The 20,887-nt window shown below is 40.1% G+C and overlaps 1 protein-coding gene across 1 annotated transcript; it reads right to left on the bottom strand.

Moving 5' to 3' along the window:
- Positions 1-2,863: 2,863 nt before the first annotated feature.
- Positions 2,864-20,593, bottom strand: LOC123764543 (ribosomal protein S16). Its single transcript, XM_069314584.1, has 4 exons — positions 20,412-20,593; positions 7,785-7,916; positions 3,262-3,376; positions 2,864-3,057 (listed from the first exon to the last, which is right to left on the bottom strand). Exons 1-4 carry the CDS (start codon positions 20,457-20,459, stop codon positions 2,912-2,914), a joined length of 441 nt encoding a protein of 146 aa, XP_069170685.1. The 5' UTR covers positions 20,460-20,593; the 3' UTR covers positions 2,864-2,911.
- Between the last annotated feature and the right edge of the window lie 294 nt (positions 20,594-20,887).

The following is a 20,887-nucleotide window of genomic DNA, read 5'->3' as shown; positions in this document are numbered from 1 at the left end:
TTAAGCGCATCTGGTATCTCCCCCGTGTCCAAGCTCCTCTTCCACACTATACTGAGAGCCTGTGCTACTGGCACTTTGCATTTCTTTATAAATATTGAATTCCATGAGTCGGACTCGGGGCTGAGTGCACGGGCATATTGCCAATTTCTTTTCAACATCTGACACCGCCTATTGAACCGTATAACTCTGGTGCGGCCCCACTCTGATTACTGTATCCCAGCATGGAGACATCTTCAGGACATAGCCGCAGTGGAGAAAGTTCAACACCGGGCGACAAAAATCATTCCAGAACCAAGTCAACTCGTGTCGTATCAGGAGCGGTTGAGGGCCACAGAGCCAACAACACAACAAACCAGGCATGACGGGGCTGATCTCATTGAAAATTTAAATACTGAGCAATTTGAAAGTTATTGATTCAGACACCTTCAGAATGAGAGATGTAACACAGACGAGGATCAAGTGTTCTAAGCTCAAGCCACAATGTGGGAGAGAAAGAGCAGCAACACCAAACCTTCCCTGATATTCTAAGAAATAACGAGAGTAACCCCAAAAGTAAAAAATTGAAGACCAATATCGTTCCTGCAACACCCCCCCCCCCTCCCCCTTGTCTAAAATATTTGAAAAGCTGATCTACAAGCGGCTTTACTTCTAACAAAACACAATGTACTTAGTTTTTGCCAGATAACTTGACCCCAAAATCATACCAATAATGCACTAATTAGTGCATTATGATTAACTAATTAGTGTATGATCAACTTGGTACAGGCAGTTCGCAGACAAAAATGGGTTACCTGGTTGATGGGGTTCTGAGAGTTGTTCTCCACAAGCCCGGCCCGAGGCCACACTTAGACTTGTGAGAGTTTGGTCCACCAGGCTGTTGCTTGGAGCGGCCCGCAGGCCCATATACCCACCACAGCCCGGTTAGTCCGGAACGTCTTTTAGAAAAGTCTAGTTTTTCTCTTGATGTACTCTTTGGTTTATTTGCTGACCTTGGTAAGGCTTTTGACACTTAAATACAATAACCTTAAATTACAACACCCGAGTACTCTATCCAGTACCTGCAATGACAGGCTCCAGTGTGTCTATGAATGCTGTTACTACTATCAGTAATGATACAAATAACTCCAAATTGCCAGCCACCTCTTGGCTGCATGGCGGCAGCAGCCCAGAGACCCTTGACGAGTCGACACACTTGGATAATATTGTATTCCAGATACACACAATTGCAAGCTCTCGTGGAACTAGGGATTGATTCCTATGCAGGACGAATATGTTTGAACAAGTATCCTTTTACCTGATGAATCTATTCACCTAGCAGTAAAGAAGTTTACCTAGGGGCGGTAAAGCTAATTTAGTAGTATACAAAATTATCAATATTTTGTTGAGTTTTGATATAACATAAGTAACTTATCACTGTAGACGTATGCAGAAACTACTTGTGTAGAGGAGGAAATGTAGATGTTTATCTCGGAATGTTCGGTAATACGTTTATTGCTTGTGATATGTGTATGTATGTATGTATAAACACCATGTACTGAACGGGGTAAGAATGGCTTCAGCTACCTCATCCCTTGGTGTGTATTTTACCTCAATAAACTTATTTCAATATGCAGGAATCTTTAAGGCCCAAAATACACCAAAATATATATTAACAGGCTCACAAAGATGCAAGGCCTGGCCCCCAGGGAAATACTCCCAAAATTGTCCCAGCAAGGGATGTTAACTACAACTGTACGGAAAAAACATTTCTTCAGCATGGACAGCCAGGTTATGTATACAGGTGACCCGAGAGAGAGTAACATACCGAGGTCAGACAGGTGACATGAAGCTACTTGTCCTCCTTATTTTTCCATCTCGCTCAACACCGAAAATTTCCACTGACCTTTGTGACTAGCTTAGAGAACTACTCCCAGTAATACATTATTGGTTACAGGTTTTAGACAATTACAATGTGTGAAACAAATGAAGTCAGTGGTGGTAAAGTAGAGGGCATGTCTGACATTAAGAACATTGGACAGTTTACACGACACGTACATCATTATTGTTGTTCACTCACACGGAGCATTCAGACAATTCATGCTATAACCAGACATTACTATATAATATAGTTATGGCTATATAACCAAACAAGTACTGTACTTATCAAAGGCACCACGCCGGAAGTACTACCTAGCATCATGAATTCACCTAGTTGTGCATGCGGGGGTTGAGCTCTGCTCTTTTGGCCTGCCTCTCAATTGAATGTTTTTTCCACAAACAAACCCCCCAAGGAAGCCTCCCGTAGCAACTAACTCCTAGGTACCTATCTACTGCTAGGTAACAGGGGCATCAGGGTGAAAAACTGCCCATTTGTTTTCCGCCATCACCGAGGATTGAACCCAGACGCTAGGATTAAGAGTACCAAATGCTGTCCACTCCGCCACAGGGCCGCCCATGTGTGACAAAGAACAATGTCCTAACTAGTAGTTAGTAACTATGAAAGATGGTCATAGGAGACAGCTTTACCTGTAAAGCTGGTCTCTGACATTCTGGCTCCCTTAAAACATACCCTCCCCACAAATTTTTCATATTTATATATATATATATATAAATATCTCTAGCCTAAAGTGTGCAACCAGACCAAATATTTAGCCAGGCCAGATAGATATGCAGCTGCAAGATGTTAAACATCCTTTGTCAGGTCAATTCACTATTCAGCACATCCCTCGCACATACTGTACATTAAAATACATAGTAACTACAGTATATGTTAGATAAAGTATTTTCAATACATATCAATTGCTTGAATAAAACATTCACACTACTGTATTCTGTCCACAAGAGCAGCCAAGTCAAATTATTGAAAGGGAAAGACAAAAGACAATTATATTCCCATCAATTTATTATGAAGGACAGAATATAAAAATGAGGCTTATCGGTAGGACTTTTGGTAGCGGGCGCGAGCTCCTGGACCTCCGAACTTCTTGGGCTCACAGCGTCTGGGGTCGGCAACCAAGAGGGAACGGTCATAGTTGATCAAGATGTTTTTTATTTCTTTCTTGGAGGCTTCATCCACAACTGTAATCAAAATGGAAATACAATGAGTATAACACGTTTGAACTGCGGGGCAAAGTTTAAATGTTTACAAACACTGAACATGCCACAGGCCCACACACTAAGATGTTACGTGACCAAGGATCACATTCACTCCAAACATTTACCACCTGTGGGTTGACAGTGTTTAACACTGAACATGCTACAAAAATTATGAATAATACTTACATTTCTGGTAATATGCTACTAGAGATTTTGAAATAGCTTGACGAATGGCATACACCTGAGAGGTATGGCCGCCGCCCTTCACACGAACACGGATTGTCACGCTTGAGAATCTCTCCTGAAATAACAGAACACGTGAGAAAACCAAACATTGAATGTTGATAACTTTAAATCCTTCATAAACTGTACTGCCACAATACTGAACAGAATAATAAACATTAATGTTTGTGATTTCACTAATATAGGAATATCATTTGCAATGCTAGGACACTTGTACCATCACTGCTGCATAAAACACTCCCTCATGCAGGCGACGAGTCACAATAACGTGGCTGAAGTCTGTTGACCAGACCACACACTAGAAGGTGAAGGGACGACCACGTTTCGGTCCATCGTGGACCATTCTCAAGTCGATTGTGTATCACAATCTACTTGAGAATGGTCCAGAACCGACCGAAACGACGTCGTCCCTTCACCTTCTAGTGTGTGGTCTGATCAACTCCTTTACTTAGTTGTACTAGTTACCAATGTTATCACACATGTAACCCCCTAGCATCAAAAGCAACAAACCCCGTGTCCTCAACACAACTCTTAAACCTGCCACCACAAGAGCTAGTGTTCAGTCTGCCAGCATATTTTATGGTACAGATATATGCATTGTCTACCCAAGGCAATATTTATTAACATTTTTAATTCATCTTACAATACTGTACAATGAATGGTGCTAGTAGTAAACAAAAAAAAAAGAATTCGGGAAAAACGAACAAACTGCAGGACTATTGGCCCACATGCAGAAATTCATGTTTATATCAAAAACTGTCTAACCTCTGTTTGAAAGAAAGCCATTCATCTATTTTGTTACATGGTCAGTTTTACAACTAAGTGGGACAATGCAGTTTGGATAACAAGGAGCTGGGCGGTGTTCCACCAAGTTGCAGTTACCCCAAAAAAGTGGTGGATATTTGGGCCAGCGGGCCGCTCCATGATCAACCCTGTTTGACACACACAGTACTGTACTAGTTAAACACCAGGAAAATCAAGAGAAAAATTATGGGTATTTATTGCACAAGTGGTGTTTTGAGGGATTTCGTTCAGTGTAGACTTAAATTTGGCTCGGCTCGGATACAAAAGTTTATTCTGAAAACAATTATGAAACTTAGCACTGCATAACATGACAGGAGATAATCTTACTTCAGTAATTAATTTTAACTGCAAGACATTGCAGGAGAAGTTTTACATTACTGTGTAAATTACTATGTAAACAGTACATTACTGTGTAAACAGTGGTGCACTATAGTGTGAGGGGCCTCAATATTGAGAGGGACAACCACAAGAAGCAGATGGATTCCTGGATTCCAGGATATAACCTATACAGGTGCGATAGGAAAATTAGGTCACATGGAGGAGTGGGTCTGTATATTAGGGAAGACCTTGTATGCTCGGAGCTCCTAAACGTTACAAATGAGGTGGTAGAGGTACTGGGATTAAAAATAGAGAAAATAAATTTAGTGATTATTCTAATGTACAAACCGCCAGATGCAACGGCTGAGGAATTCACAGAACAGATAAGCAAAATAGAGAATAGCCTTGATAATTTGGAGAACCCGATACCTGATATTATCTTCTTAGGTGACTTCAACTTGCCTAGTCTCAGGTGGAGAATAGCGAACAATAATATTATACCAGGAAATCTATCAGGACCTAACCAACCACAGATTAGAGAACTACTTAGATTCTGTGACAAATTTTCACTCAATCAGCAGATATCGGAGCCAACGAGAAATGAAAATATTCTAGATCTGGTCTTTACGAACAATGAAGACATTATCAGAGACATTACGATATCAGATACCACATACTCAGATCACAAGCTCATTGAAGTGCAAACGACCATCAATACTCAGAATAGACCTAAAACGTTGATAAAGCGAGAGGGGCTATTCAGTAAATTCAATTTTAATAATAAAAGGATAGACTGGGAGATAATAAACAGGGAACTTACAAACATTCCATGGAGAACTGTTCTAAGTAATACAAGTCCTACAGAAGGAATAGAAAAACTGACTTCAGAAGCGTATCAAGTCTGTCTGAAACATGTTCCTTTGAGGAAAGCCAGAAAGAGATCTAACGTAGAAAGAAAACGCAGACGACACTATAAACGCAGGAAAAAAATAACGAAACTGCTTATGCAGACACGAATTTCCCATCAAAGAAGGAATAATTTAAATAGGGAGATTGAAGAAATCGAGCGGAAATTGAAACACTCATATGAAACTGAAGAAAGGCAGTTAGAACAGACAGCAATTCAGGAAATAAAGAAAAATCCAAAATATTTCTTCTCATATGCGAAATCAAAAGCAAAAACCACTGCCAGTATTGGACCTATTCGTACAAGTGAAGGTTCATACACGGAGGATGACAAAGAAATTAGTGAAATCCTAAAAAAGCAGTATGAGGACATGTTTAGCACTCCAATAAACAACATGAAGGTGGAAGATCCAAACAATTTCTTTATGCGGGATATTCAAACCCCTGTAAATATAACTGATATAAACACGAGCGCACTAAATTTTGAAAAAGAAATTGAAAACATGCCCATGCACTCGGCCCCAGGTCCAGACTCGTGGAATTCAATATTTATAAAGAAATGCAAAGTGCCGGTAGCACAGGCACTCGGTATAGTGTGGAGGAAGAGCTTGGACACGGGGGAGTTACCAGATGCACTTAAAGTAGCAGACATAGCCCCTCTACACAAGGGAGGGAGCAAATCATTGGCAACAAATTATAGACCAGTTGCACTAACATCGCACATCATAAAAGTATTTGAGAGAGTGATTAGGAGTCAGGTCACCAATTTCATGGAGACCAATGACCTTCACAACCCAGGCCAGCATGGATTTCGAGCGGGAAGATCGTGCCTCTCACAGCTACTTGAGCACTACGACAAAGTCACTGAGGCATTAGAAGAAAAACAGAATGCTGATTCGATATACACGGACTTCGCAAAGGCTTTCGATAAATGTGACCATGGCGTGATAGCACACAAAATGAAGTCGATGGGAATAACCGGTAAAGTAGGACGCTGGATACTCAGTTTTCTGTCAAACAGGACTCGGCGAGTAACGGTCAACCATATAAAATCTAGTCCAAGTGCAGTGAAAAGCTCTGTACCTCAGGGTACAGTCCTTGCACTGCTGCTTTTCCTTATTCTCATATCAGATATAGACAAAAATACAAGTCACAGCTTCGTATCATCCTTTGCAGATGACACAAAAATCAGTATGAAAATTACCTCGGCTGAGGACATTGAAAAACTTCAAGATGATATTAATAAAGTTTTCAACTGGGCATCAGAAAATAACATGATGTTTAACAGTGATAAATTCCAGGTACTCAGGTACGGTAAAAATGAGGACCTTAAACATAATACAGTACAAAACACAATCAAATGTACCCATAGTAGGAAAACAGCATGTAAAGGATTTGGGAATAATAATGTCTGACGACCTAACGTTTAAGGAGCATAACCAAGCAAATATTGCGACAGCCAGAAAAATGATAGGATGGATTACGAGAACTTTCAAATCCAGGGATCCCATCACAATGGTTGTACTCTTCAAGTCACTTGTGTTGTCCCGTCTTGAGTACTGCTCAGTACTCACTTCCCCCTTCAGAGCAGGAGAGATTGCTGAAATAAGAGGGAATACAGAGAACATATACGGCACGCATAGACGCAATAAAGCACCTAAATTATTGGGATCGTCTCAAAGCCCTCCGAATGTACTCACTAGAAAGAAGACGAGAGATATCAAATAATATACACCTGGAAGATACTGGAGGGCCAAGTACCAAATCTACACAGTAAAATAACAACGTACTGGAGCGAACGATATGGAAGAAAATGTAGAATAGAACCAGTGAAGAGCAGAGGTGCCATAGGCACAATCAGAGAACACTGTATAAACATCAGAGGTCCGCGGTTGTTCAACGTCCTCCCAGCAAGCATAAGAAATATTGCCGGAACAACCGTGGACATTTTCAAGAGGAAACTAGATTTATTCCTCCAAGGAGTGCCGGACCAACCGGGCTGTGGTGGGTATGTGAGCCTGCGGGCCGCTCCAAGCAACAGCCTGGTGGACCAAACTCTCAAGTCAAGCCTGGCCTCGGGCCGGGCTTGGGGAGTAGAAGAACTCCCAGAACCCCATCAACCAGGTATCAACCACTTTGGCTGGATGGTAGAGCGACAGTCTGACTTCATGCAGGTTGGCATTCAATTCCAGAAGGGATGGTTGGGCACCATCCCTTCCCCCGTCTCATCCCTAATCCTTATACTGATCCCTTCCAAATGCTATATGGCTTGGTGCTTTCCCCTGATAGTTCTCTTCCTCTCCCTACACATGTAAAATGTAAAATATTTTATTTTTGTTGTGGTTATAATGCACATTTAATGATTAAATTTTTAATATTAAATTTGTATCTCCTGTTATTAAAATACAGTACACAAAATAATGAGAGAAGTAACTTGCCTTGCCCAGGAGGAGAACAGGCTCCATCAGCTTGAACTGCAGAGTCCTGGGTTCAATGTGCTCGAGGGGTCGGCCATTGACCTTGATCAGGCCATGTCCACGCTTGCAGTGGGCAACAGCTGTGGCAGTTTTCTGTTGGGTAACAATACACCATTTAAACACTGTACAATACACAACTCGTGCCATTATGCCATTTACACAAAAAGAAGACCTACAATGATCCTACAAGTATGGTATGAAAAAAATTTGAATTACTACATTTAGTAAATGTTATGATAAATGGTACTATACATTTGCAATACTTATGGCTTTGTAGCAAATTTAAGTTTATATATACTGTATATGGAAGAAAAACAAAAGTTTCCCCACTATAAAACACTATTGCATGATATACCAGGAGCACTTTTTAAATTTACTGAAAACTTATATAAAAAAAAACATGCTACAGCAGCAAGCAACTTAACCATATTTTTTGTTTTGTTATTGTTCATACAAAATAAAAATTCTATGTTCCAAATGGATTTTTTTTTAAACAGAAACAGTATAATTATAAATATACATTTTCTAATCTACTTTTGTACCTTGTGTGAGAACGAATGATTCTAAGGGACGCTACAACAAAAGGAATAAATCGCAAATGTTCCATCTTCAGCATGGCCTACCCCACATTTCTTTAACCGGAACCACATGTATAAAAGGATCGGTGTAAAAGGGACCGGACCAGACTCCAACTAAATTGAGTCCATGCTCCTCTATTACCACTCCTTGATATTTGACAAAAAAATGCAATGTACCCAAAACAGCCAGTGCAGCAAGCGAATGAAAATATTGGATAAAAATCCACACTTGTGTATTTGTGAAATTTATATAAGGAATTTGCACTCTCCTGAGTGCTGAGTGCAAAACTTGCACTCATGAGTTCTCCTGGGTGCAAAACTTGACTTGATCGAGTAATCAACTTGAGAATGGTCCAAGATGGACAAACGTTGTCATCCCTTCACTTTCTAGTGTGATTTGATGAACATATTTCAGTCACGTTATTGCGACACTTTACCAATTTTATTTTTACCAATCAATTTTACAATACCAATTCAATTTTACCAATCTGCATTGTCAAGTTTTGGAGCTTGTGATTAGAAGACGACTTGCACCTCGACGTGTAATGAGGCTGTTATCCTGGGTCCAGTCCTCTCATTCTTTACCACCTGACCATGTCACCTCTACTCCCCATTTCTAATGTACCTGTGGTAACGTCTTGTACGGAAATATGGTCATGTGACCTTTCTGTAATCCTGCTATTCTGGGAACTGGAGTTATTAATAAAGGTGTTCATCTGGATGCTATCACTCGTAACCCTCTCAATACCCCCAAGGAATGCGGCTAATGGGACCGCTTTCATTACTCCATTTATTGAGATTTAATTTTAATTCACGCAATCAGTTTCCTAGTAAAGCTATTGTAAAGCTTTTGATGTTAGCAAAAATATTTGGAGTACTAGTATTTATTAGAACCCCTTCCACTGCCCTTCTAGTTGTAATATTACTTTTGTAGATCATTTCACTTTTCTGAAAATCAATAGTGTGATCTTTTCCCAACTATGGTTTGCTACAACGCTCTTACCATCCATAATTCTACACACATTGTTCTTCAATTCTGATATAGTTTTTGCCCTGTTCCCCCAAATACTTCATTAAGGGGGCATTAGGTTCCAAAAATGCAATAAATGAAAACTCGTTCGATTTCAATCAAACTTTTTTGACAAGTTCTATATGAAAAGTGTTTCATCTGGTCCAAGTTTCAGCATCGTAGCATAAATAGGAAGGGAGAAAAAAATATTGAAGTAGTTGTGAAAATTATGCAAAAATGGTCAAAATCGATTATCAATCAAAAGTGTCAACTGAAGTCATAGCTACGACTCTTTGCTATCACAATAGTATATATTAAACAAATATTATAATTAGTTTAATTGGAAAAAAATTAAGAAAAAAAAGTTTTTTTTTTTTTCATTTTTTTGGGGCGATTTGCATTAAATTTACACACCTGATTGTACGTAAGCCTATCTGTAAGGATGCCAATTTTGGAGAAAATTGGTTGATAACCTCAGCCACAGATTTTAGAACCTTAGACTTTATTCTTTGTTTTTTTTTCAATTGACACAAATGTTTAAAAAAACGATTCATTTTTTATTCAATTTACATGAAACTTACACAGTATATGTGGAGGGCATCTCTCTACATTGGTGAGTTTTCATTTTTCTCTAAGTTCATTTATTGATTTTATCATAGCAATAAACATGCCATATTTGCATAATTTTTGGGTGGGAACTTTGAACATTTGTATTAGGAAAACTAAAGATGTTTTGGAAATTCTAAAGTCCCAAATCCTTTATTATATGCTAATGTGTCAGAAAAGTGTCACAGAATAACTATATCTGAAACGTGTGTTCTGAAGTGTGGACTTGAAAATATGTAAAAAACGTTGAAAAAAAAATCTCCCTTTCTATTTACGCTGCAGTACTGAAACTTGAAACAATTTCAGCACTTTTCATATACAACTAGTCAAATAATATTGGTTGACATTGAACAACTTTTCCAACACCACTCTAATGCCCCCTTAATCTCTACAAGGCAATACAGTACTGTATATAAACACCATCTGGATTTCCATCATCTCCATTTATTCCTCTATTGTTACTAATCCTTTGACGCCGAGTGAAGACAGATCACGTTCATAAAAAAATATTAAGGATGCATTCCTCTCTACTCTATTCTTACTAATCCTTTCCTTAATTATATTTGGTAAATTGAAAACCATTTTGTTTTATATCCGCTACATTATGGATCAGTTTACTGTAAAAGAGGGTTACAAGGCAATTTCAAAAAATTTATTTTCAGGATTCCAAGGGTGTCTAAGTTATAGTGTCAAGGATGCCTTTAGCTTTACTGTGGGCTTATTCAATGAACCGTGAAGGATAACCTAAATAAAACAAAGTATTTAAGCTTTGCTTCAAGGCAAGACGGGTCACAAATTCTGTAAGCTTTTAGATAAAGACCGGGGCCCCTTTGCTTAAGGGGCCCTTTGGTTACAAAAATGCAATAAATGAAAACTCGTTCGATTTCAATCAAACTTTTTTGACAAGTTCTATATGAAAAGTGTTTCATCTGGTCCAAGTTTCAGCATCGTAGCATAAATAGGAAGGGAGAAGTGTAAAAATTATGCCAAAATGGTCAAAAATGATTATCAAACAAAAGTGTCAACTGAAATCATAGCTGACGACTCTTTGCTATCACAATAGCATATATTAAACAAATATAATTAGTTTAATTGGAAAAAAATTTAAGTTAAAAATTTTTTTTTTTTTTTTTTTTCACAATTTTTCTTTTCTTTTTTTGGACGATTTGCATAAAACTTATACACCTGACTGTAAGGATGCCAATTTTGGAGCAAATTGGTTGATGTCGACCACAGCCACAGATTTTAGAACCTTAGACTTTATTATTTGCTGGTTTTCTTTTTCAATTGACAAAAGTTTACAAAACTTTCATTTTTTATTCAATTTACATGAAACTTACACAGTATATGTGGAGGGCATGTCTCTACATTTGGTAGAAAGCTTTTTTCTCATTTATTAAGTTCATTTATTGATTTTATAATAGCAATAAACATGCCATATTTGCATAATTTTTGGGGGAACTTGAAAATTTGTATTAGGAAAACTAAAGATGTTTTGGAAATTCTAAAGTCCCAAATCCTTTATTATATGCTAATGTGTCAGAAAAGTGTCACAGAATAATTATATCTGAAACGTGTGTTCTGAAGTGTAGACTTGAAAATGTGTAAAAAAAACGTTGGGGGGGGGGGGTCCCTTTCTATTTACGCTGCAGTACTGAAACTTGGGACAATTTCAGCACTTTTCATATACAACTAGTCAAAAAATATTGGTTGACATTGAACAACTTTTCCAAAAAGGTTCTATCGGCCCCTTGACCATTATACTGTGCATGCCGTACATATACGCCACAAGTAACATGTCCCATCGAGCGTATGGCGTATATGTATGCCATAGGGTCTGACCAGTAACTACATGGGTGACAAAATGGATATACCTCTAACCAAAAGCAAGGTTATCTCCTAAAGCTAGGTGAAGGCTACTTGTACCTATCAAGGTGCTGTACATATCCACATTAGACACCATTTGCCCTATACCAATTTACAAATAATACTCATTGTAAACTTAAATGATAAAATAAACTTAGGAAATGCACACCTCGGGGGGACCTCGTAGCCTGGTGGATAGCGCGCAGGGCTCGTAATTCTGTGGCGCGGGTTCGATTCCCGCACGAGGCAGAAACAAATGGGCAAAGTTTCTTTCACCCTGAATGCCCCTGTTACCTAGCAGTAAATAGGTACCTGGGAGTTAGTCAGCTGTCACGGGCTGCTTCCTGGGGGTGGAGGCCTGGTCGAGGACCGGGCCACGGGGACACTAAAGCCCCGAAATCATTTCAAGATAACCTCAAGATAGGGTGAACAGGCACGATTCAAATGGCACGCGACTACACGGGGTTCACATTAGCTTCCTATGGGCTCTTGTAAACAGACGTCATGTTTAAAAAAAATCGTGGGCAATATTCTCCAGTGTGAGAGCCACAGTACTGTGGGAGCAACCAAGGCTGACGCACGCAGCATGAGCTAACAGCATTGCTGTTCAGCTTGTGACCACAGCATCGCCTAAAAATCAAAATAAATATGTAACTGCTATTATTTAGCAATGACCCCTGACTGATAAAAATGACCAGGATTGTGATAGCAGGATTGTTGTGATAATTAGCGCTGTGTGGGAGTAAGGCTGAAGGAGGGAGGAAGATAGCATCACTTACTGTGTGGTCACCTGTTATTGTCCGCATTCATCATACCAGCTCAGTGGTTCTCTATGGTGAACACAAATGTAGATACTTTATATATAAATGTGTGTATACAGTGTAATAACACCGCAAACAGTATTGTTGGGGGAGAAATTTAAGTGCGCCTAACCCTGAGTGAGGGAGGGAGGCAGCTGTGTGTGTGTAGCGGTGTGTCTCAGTGCCTGAACTAACTATATCAGCTTAAGTTGAACAGTTGTGGTGAACAAAACGTGTAGATGCTAGGGGCCTCATAGCCTGGTGGATAGCGCGCAGGGCTCGTAATTCTGTGGCGTGGGTTCGATTCCCGCACGAGGCAGAAACAAATGGGCAAAGTTTCTTTCACCCTGAATGCCCCTGTTACCTAGCAGTAAATAGGTACCTGGGTGTTAGTCAGCTGTCACGGGCTGCTTCTTGGGGGTGGAGGCCTGGTCAAGGACCGGGCCGCGGGGACACTAAAGCCCCAAAATCAACTCAAGATAATGCTTATATATATAACCTGTGTATATAGTGTAATAACAGCAAAACTATTTGTTAATTGCTTTATGAACATAATTAAATCACTAATATGAACACCATACTTTTGAGTATAGCGATGAATCACATTATATAAATATCACACTGCACACTAATGAATAATATTACTGCAAAAAAACTAAGAAAAAATCAGACATTGAAACAATTAGGTGATAATATCTTAGTGGCAACTCCCATCTGTCAGCTCGGGTGACGCTGACCGCCTCTGACAACCGCTGTCAACGCCCACATTTTGCCAGACTTCCTCGGCCTATTGCACCCAAAATATGTCACCTACGATTTTTCTATTTTTCCCCGTGCTCAGGGAACAGATATTAACATTTTAAGACAATATTTTTAGAATTTTTTTTCTTTGACACAGGGGTGTATATCTCCTCAGGACCTCTTAGCAGCTTAAGGGTTAACTAAATTAGAATATGAAAAAAATTTAATCATGCACAGTATTCGAGTTTGTATGTGCTTTTCCTAAGGAAAAAGTAAGGAACAAAGGCCCGACAGAGAAACTATAAATGGTTACTTTTGATGTTCTCACTTTTTACCAATGTGCCTTTACATATAATATTAGATTTTCTTAGAGCACAAGAGGTATTCAATTTCTTTATCATGCACCCCATACCCATCCCGTGGGTGGTGGTGTAAAGGATTACACCACCACCCACGGGATCTTCAGAAATGTGAAATGATCTACAAACGTAATATTAGAACTAGAAGGGCAGTGGAGAGAGCTGTAATAAATACTCCAAATACTTTTGCTGGCAACAAAAGCTTTATTTTGGAAGATTGCTTTACTAGGAAAATGATTCCAAGTAAAGTAAAATTACAGTAGATCTCAATAAATGGATGAATGAAAGCAGTCCCATTAGCTCCGTTCCTTGAGGTACACAGAGGGTTACGAGGGATAGTGTCCAGATGAACACCTATTAACAACTCCAGTTCTCAGAATACTAGGATTACAGAAAGGACACGCGACCATAATTTCATAGAACACATCACCGCAGGTACATCAGAAGTGGGGAGTAGAGGTGACATGGTCAGGTGGTCAACAAGGATAATACTGGACCCAGGATAACAGCCTCATTAGACGTTGAGGTGCAAGTCTCATCCTAATCACATACTCAGACCGTGACAAAGCACTCAGGAGAGCACAAAATACTAAATTCCTTACATAAATGTCAAAAATACACAAGTATGGGTTTTGTGCCATGTTATATGTCTGAGAAGACTTATGTCTGCTGAATGCCACTACTAATGATAATATTCCAATTGTGATTATTTTATTTTATTTTATGGTGACATTGAAAGTTATCTTCAGGTTATCTTTAGAATATTTCAAGGCTTAGCGTCCCTCCGGCCCGATCCTCAAGCAGGCCTCCTTTTGTTACACATCCCCAAGCAGCAGCCTGTAGCAGCTGTAACTCCCAGGTACAGTACCTGTTTACTGCTAGGTGAACAAGAGCATCAGGGTGAAAGAAACTGCCCATTTGTTTCTGCCTCCGCTAGAGATAGAACCCGGAATCTTAAGAATACGAATCCCAAGTGCTGTCCACTTTGCCGCCAGGCCCCTTAGTTGGTTACACACGACCAACCAAGAAGCAGAATATGCTACTCCAGGACTCATTTTTTAATTACGATAGGAAGAAACCGAGGGGGGGGTGTATTGCCCATTAAAAACCTGGTTTGAGGCCTATACTAAAAACTACATGTGAAAGAAAATAATGATTCACAGTTTATAAATTATGAGCAAACTGCAGATGTATGCAGCATGTAAGTCAGTCATAAATGGCGACATTGTGATCAAGTGTAGAGAAAATGTTAAGACATTAGAAAAAATGGGTATAAAGTAAGATTTGTGTGGATCCCTTCACATGTGGAAATACTGTTGAATGAAGCAGTTTATGAGATAGGAAAGAGTAAAAAAACTTGTCAGAATTGCATGTCAGAACTTTGAAACAAATAAAGACATGAACTAAGAGGATGAAAATAAGTCAAGAGAATGACAATGGTTGACAGCAGTAACACTTAAATGTTATGCAATAATAAATACAAATTCGTCCTTCACTTGTGGTAGAGGAAAGTCTACTTGGAAGGATTCAATTTACATGAGATTAACACTTTCGCGCTTTAGATTAGAGATAACTCGTCGCCGTTTTTTCTTACGATTCCGCATAACAGCCTACTTTTGTAGTCCATCGAAAAAATATTTCTATAAATTCCATTTTCTAACCGAAATGGATGGGGATACTCTCAGATTTTTCTCCATGAAATAGTTTTCATGGAGTTTCATTCATGGAGTTTTCATGGAAATAGAAATCATGTTATAGTTTGGAAGGACAAGCGCCCCGTCTCTGTCATCACCAATATCCACAATGCCGACACTACTCAAGCACAGCACAGGAAACGCGTTCGTAAACGTGACAGGAGAACTGGAGTAGAAATTGTGAAAATGAACAAACCAAAGGCCATAGTGGATTACAATAAGTTCATGAAAGGTGATCATTTTGATCAAATGGTCAAATATTATGAGTTTGCAAGAAAAACCCACAAATGGACCAAGAAGATCACACTTTCTATTTTCTGCAAATGGCCATGCACAATGCATACGCATTGTATAACCACTACTCAACAGATACAAAAAACTAAAACTATTAGTTTCACGCAGTAGGAATAAAAGCCTTATTGGCGTGGAACAGCAAGGAATGGCCAACAACAACAAGCATACCACATGTTCCCGACATAGATGCCAGCGCAGCTCCTCCTGCTGACGCGGCAGTTTCAACACCCAGCCCATCTGGTGCGAGGCGTCCTCTGTTCACCTCAACACCTCAAGCCCACTCATCAACCACAAATTCTGAAATGGACATTGAGGACATAGAACCACTTGATGTTTCTGATTTCATAGAAGATTCTACTACAAGTTTGGTGGTTCCTGTAGAAGACAATATTCCTCCAGTGCATCCAAGAAATACAAGAATTATAGATTCAGAACAACGTCTCAACTACAAGTTGACGCATGAACTCGTGCACTTGGCTAAAAAAAGAAGATGCCGTGTTTGTTTCAAGTCTGGCAAAAGGAGGGACGTGATATATGGATGTAAAACTTGTGATGTGGCACTGTGCGCTGCGCCTTGCTACACAAGGTACCACCGAAGAAAGATATTTTGAGTGGAGAAAAAATAACCACCGGCAACAGCTTCACTCCACCTAAGAAACATCAGATGAGCAACTTCAGGATCAAAAGCCTGAAGATGGTGGAGTGAAGAAAAAATGCTCAACTGTTGATCTTCAATCAACATAGACAGGGTAAGTACACCTATTTGGAATTTTTTATCATCTATAAGAAGTTATATTATATACGTTTTGTAGAGAATTTATTTGCGAATTTTTTGGTACCAGAATGAATATTATATCACAAACTTCTATGAGTAAAAAAAAAAACACAAAGTATGTTTGGGGGTGTGGCGGGTGTGGCTCTGGGTGTGGCGGGCGTGTGGCAGTGGGTTCCCTTTAGCTGTTGATAAATCCAACACGTGGGAAATATTTGTATGTGTTATGTATATGTCTGTGTAGGGAATTTTACTGCGATCACTGTCATACAAATTATAAAATGTTTCAACAAGTATAAACATGACAAACATCAAACGAACGAAAACAATGCGTTCGTTTCTGCCGCAAACGCATACTGAGCGACGTGGTTCTATATTTGGCGCTTCTCTTACACATGCTTTGTACAATTGTTATACATTTCATCTTATAGAAAATTTGATTGCGAACACATTGGTATAAAAAAGAAATACGTACATAGAAAAGTAGGGTCAGGAAACGTATAAATGTATAAACTTTCCAAGCATGATTTCCCCCGTGTTTTCGCCAGTGCGCTCGCGGCTAACTACTCTCCACTTCACACACTCTTGCGGGTGGGCAATTACCTATATTAAACATTCATATGCATATGTCCGTGTAGAGAATTTTATTGCGATTCCAATGATACCAAAATTAGCGATGTAGGACAACTGTAGGCTTCGCAACCATTAAGAGAGTGGAAACATTTTGTTGCTGTTTGGCGCTCTCGGCGAGTGATCTGCATAGTTTTTTATTTGGTGTTGATACTCCTTATGCTTGGGCGGCATTTTATAGGTATGCTCTTATAGACAATTTCATTGCGAACACAGTGATACCAAATTTAAATACGTGCGCCTTCAATTATTGTCAGGACAGTCAAAAGAGTGTACACTTTTTCGGTCTTACCGCGTAGACGCACGAAGTGCCGAAAGCATCTGGGGTATTGTTTTTTTTTTGAGCGCCGAGAGCGCGAAAGTGTTAAGGTAGGGTACAAATATATCTGGCAATACGGTGTTGATGCCAGTGAAAACCAGTCTCTGTGGTGTAGTGGTAAGACACTCGCCTGGCGTTCCGCGAGCGCTTTGTCATGGGTTCGTATCCTGGCCGGGGAGGATTTACTGGGCACAAATCCTTAACTGTAGCCTCTGTTTAATTTAACAGTAAAATGTGTACTTGGTTGCAACAACGATTCTTCGCGGCGGGGATCGTATTCCAGGGACCTGCCAGAAACGCTACGCGTACTAGTGGCTCTACAAGAATGTAACAACTCTTGTATATATATATATAAAAAAAAAAGATGTGTAAATTATGTAGTATGCTGCACGGCCACACCTTAGATTATTGGCATCTTATCAATAACTAGAAATAAGGAAATAAGTAGTATACCACATCATATTGTTTGGATGTGATAATGGTATAATAGACAGTATACTTAGGAGCTACAAGAATTTTGCCCCATGAAAGTAACACTTGTATGCTGTTTACTATATTAACCTGCAATGTTAAATGGGATTCTTGTACTGTGATTTGTGGATTTATACTCGCTGGATTTGTGCGTCCCTTGAGGGACTAAGTGGAGGTTATCTTGAGGTTATCTTGAGATGATTTCGGGGCTTTTAGTGTCCCCGCAGCCCGGTCCTCGACCAGGCCTCCACCCTTAGGAAGCAGCCCGTGACAGCTGACTAACTCCCAGGTACCTATTTACTGCTAGGTAACAGGGGGCATTCAGGGTGAAAGAAACTTTGCCCATTTGTTTCTGCCTCGTGCGGGAATCGAACCCGCGCCACAGAATTACGAGTCCTGCGCGCTATCCACCAGGCTACGAGGCCCCATTGGGGGTAGAAATAGCCTAAGCTACTCATATCCCTTTGAGATGTATTTTATTGTCACAATAAAACGTACTTGAACTTGATGTGTTGACATTAACACTTTCGGTACTCAATTCCGGTAAATGGATAAAAAACGAAACTACGGAGTGAGCGGCATGGAACTGCGTCAATAATTTAACAATTTGTAAAAATTCAGTTTGCTGTCCAAATACTATGGAACTTGTTTTAAAATGCACGCCAACATCTTCCCATTCTCTTCGCCCACGTGGAATGAATAATGAGTAAACAAATTATTAATTAACGCAGGTGTTTTCTACACAACTATGTACTTTATCTTATGGTATTGGTAATGTTGCCCTAACATTTGTTCTTGTATGCAAATATTCATTTAGAGCATTCTATTGCATACTATTTGATACAAAATTGAACGACAGCACGGGAATTGAAGTGAAAAAGTTGAGTATAAACATTTGTGTGTGGTGGCAGCTCTCGGTCTTCCTTGACATAAGGTACCTTGATATAATGTTGCTCAATATAAGCCTAACATGTACACACACTTTGGCTGCCTGTCCCCTGACAATGAATTATAATTATAAAATGCCGCTAGAAAAATCCCTCGCAACAAACGACGACGCTGCAATATTTTGTTACCGTCAAAACAAAGAGTCTCGTCTTAGCAACATTCCAAGATGGACGTTACTGAAAATACTCTACCAAACCCTAAACAACTTATATTAGGAACACAAGGTAAGGAGCGAGGTGCAGCACACACACCAGTCATGACCAGAGAGCATCGGGCCAACATGACAACTCACCACCCCAAGACCAAAGACAAGTACGGGGTCTTGATGGCACGCCTCGTCAAATTAAACGATGAAAATGTTTTGTTTAATAAAGTAGGACGTGTGGCCTCAAAATATGTTGAGACTATAGGGTGTTGAAGGTAGAAGAGGGTAGGGTAGAGGAGAGGAGGGTAGATGAGGGTAGAGCGGGGTAGAGGGCGGTATGGGATAGTAGAGGGTGGTGGATGATGGTAAAGTAAGAGGGTAGAAGATGGTGGTAGAACAAAGGGGAGGGTAGTAGAACAAGCTGGATGGTGGTAGTGGGGTAGATTAGTAGAGGGTAGTAGAGAGTGGTAGAGGGTGGTAGAACAAGCTGGAGGTTAGTAGAGGGTGGTAGATTAAACTAGAGGGTGGTAGACGGTGGTAGAACAAGCTAGAGGGTGGTAGAACAAGCTAGAGGATGGTAGAACAAGCTAGAGGATGGTAGAACAAGCTAGAGGATGGTAGAACAAGCTAGAGGGTGGTAGAACAAGCTAGAGGGTGGTAGAACAAGCTAGAGGGTGGTAGAACAAGCTAGAGGGTGGTAGAACAAGCTAGAGGGTGGTAGAACAAGCTAGAGGGTGGTAGAACAAGCTAGAGGGTGGTAGAACAAGCTAGAGGGTGGTAGAACAAGCTAGAGGGTGGTAGAACAAGCTAGAGGATGGTAGAACAAGCTAGAGGATGGTAGAACAAGCTAGAGGATGGTAGAACAAGCTAGAGGATGGTAGAACAAGCTAGAGGATGGTAGAACAAGCTAGAGGATGGTAGAACAAGCTAGAGGATGGTAGAACAAGCTGGAGGGTGGTAGAACAAGCTAGAGGATGGTAGAACAAGCTAGAGGATGGTAGAACAAGCTAGAGGATGGTAGAACACGCTGGAGGGTGGTAGAACAAGCTAGAGGATGGTAGAACAAGCTAGAGGATGGTAGAACAAGCTAGAGGATGGTAGAACAAGCTAGAGGGTGGTAGAACAAGCTAGAGGGTGGTAGAACAAGCTAGAGGATGGTAGAACAAGCTAGAGGATGGTAGAACAAGCTAGAGGATGGTAGAACAAGCTAGAGGATGGTAGAACAAGCTAGAGGATGGTAGAACAAGCTAGAGGATGGTAGACCAAGGTAGAGGATGGTAGAACACCCTACTCCAAGGTAGAGTAGCAGGGGTGGTAGAGCCCCACATGTCAACAACGTGGCTGGGTGGTACTCACCTTCCTGCCGTACACCTGCACCGACGGTATGGTCTCCTTGGTGGTCATCTGTAACACCAACACCCACACGTCACTCCCTCACACAATATATGCCCCAGGTACACACAGTATAGCCAGTAAGACAAGGTATAAGGACAGGAGGAGAGGCGGAGTGCGGCTTACCTCGGCCAGGGCTCAAGAAGGAAGGGCTACAGCACACCGCACTACCATCCTCACCATCACTCTCCACACCTCATATTCCCTCATTATTACTCTCCTCTCTACTCTTACTATACTTAATAATTATCACTTATTACTTATTCAACATAATCTGTGCACAATTTGCCATAAATTTCTCAGTGATAGTAATTAAATATACTGCGGTAATTGAGCGGGAGATTTCTAAAATTTAAACTATGATCACGTCAGAAAATATTATATCAATTGATCTATTCAGTAATATTTGTATATCTACACAACCGCCCACAAAAATAATT

This window comes from Procambarus clarkii, chromosome 79 (assembly GCF_040958095.1).
Source record: "Procambarus clarkii isolate CNS0578487 chromosome 79, FALCON_Pclarkii_2.0, whole genome shotgun sequence".
NCBI lineage: Eukaryota > Metazoa > Arthropoda > Malacostraca > Decapoda > Cambaridae > Procambarus > Procambarus clarkii.
The sequence above is the reverse complement of the archived record's forward strand: the minus strand, read 5'-3'. Positions and strand labels throughout refer to the sequence as shown.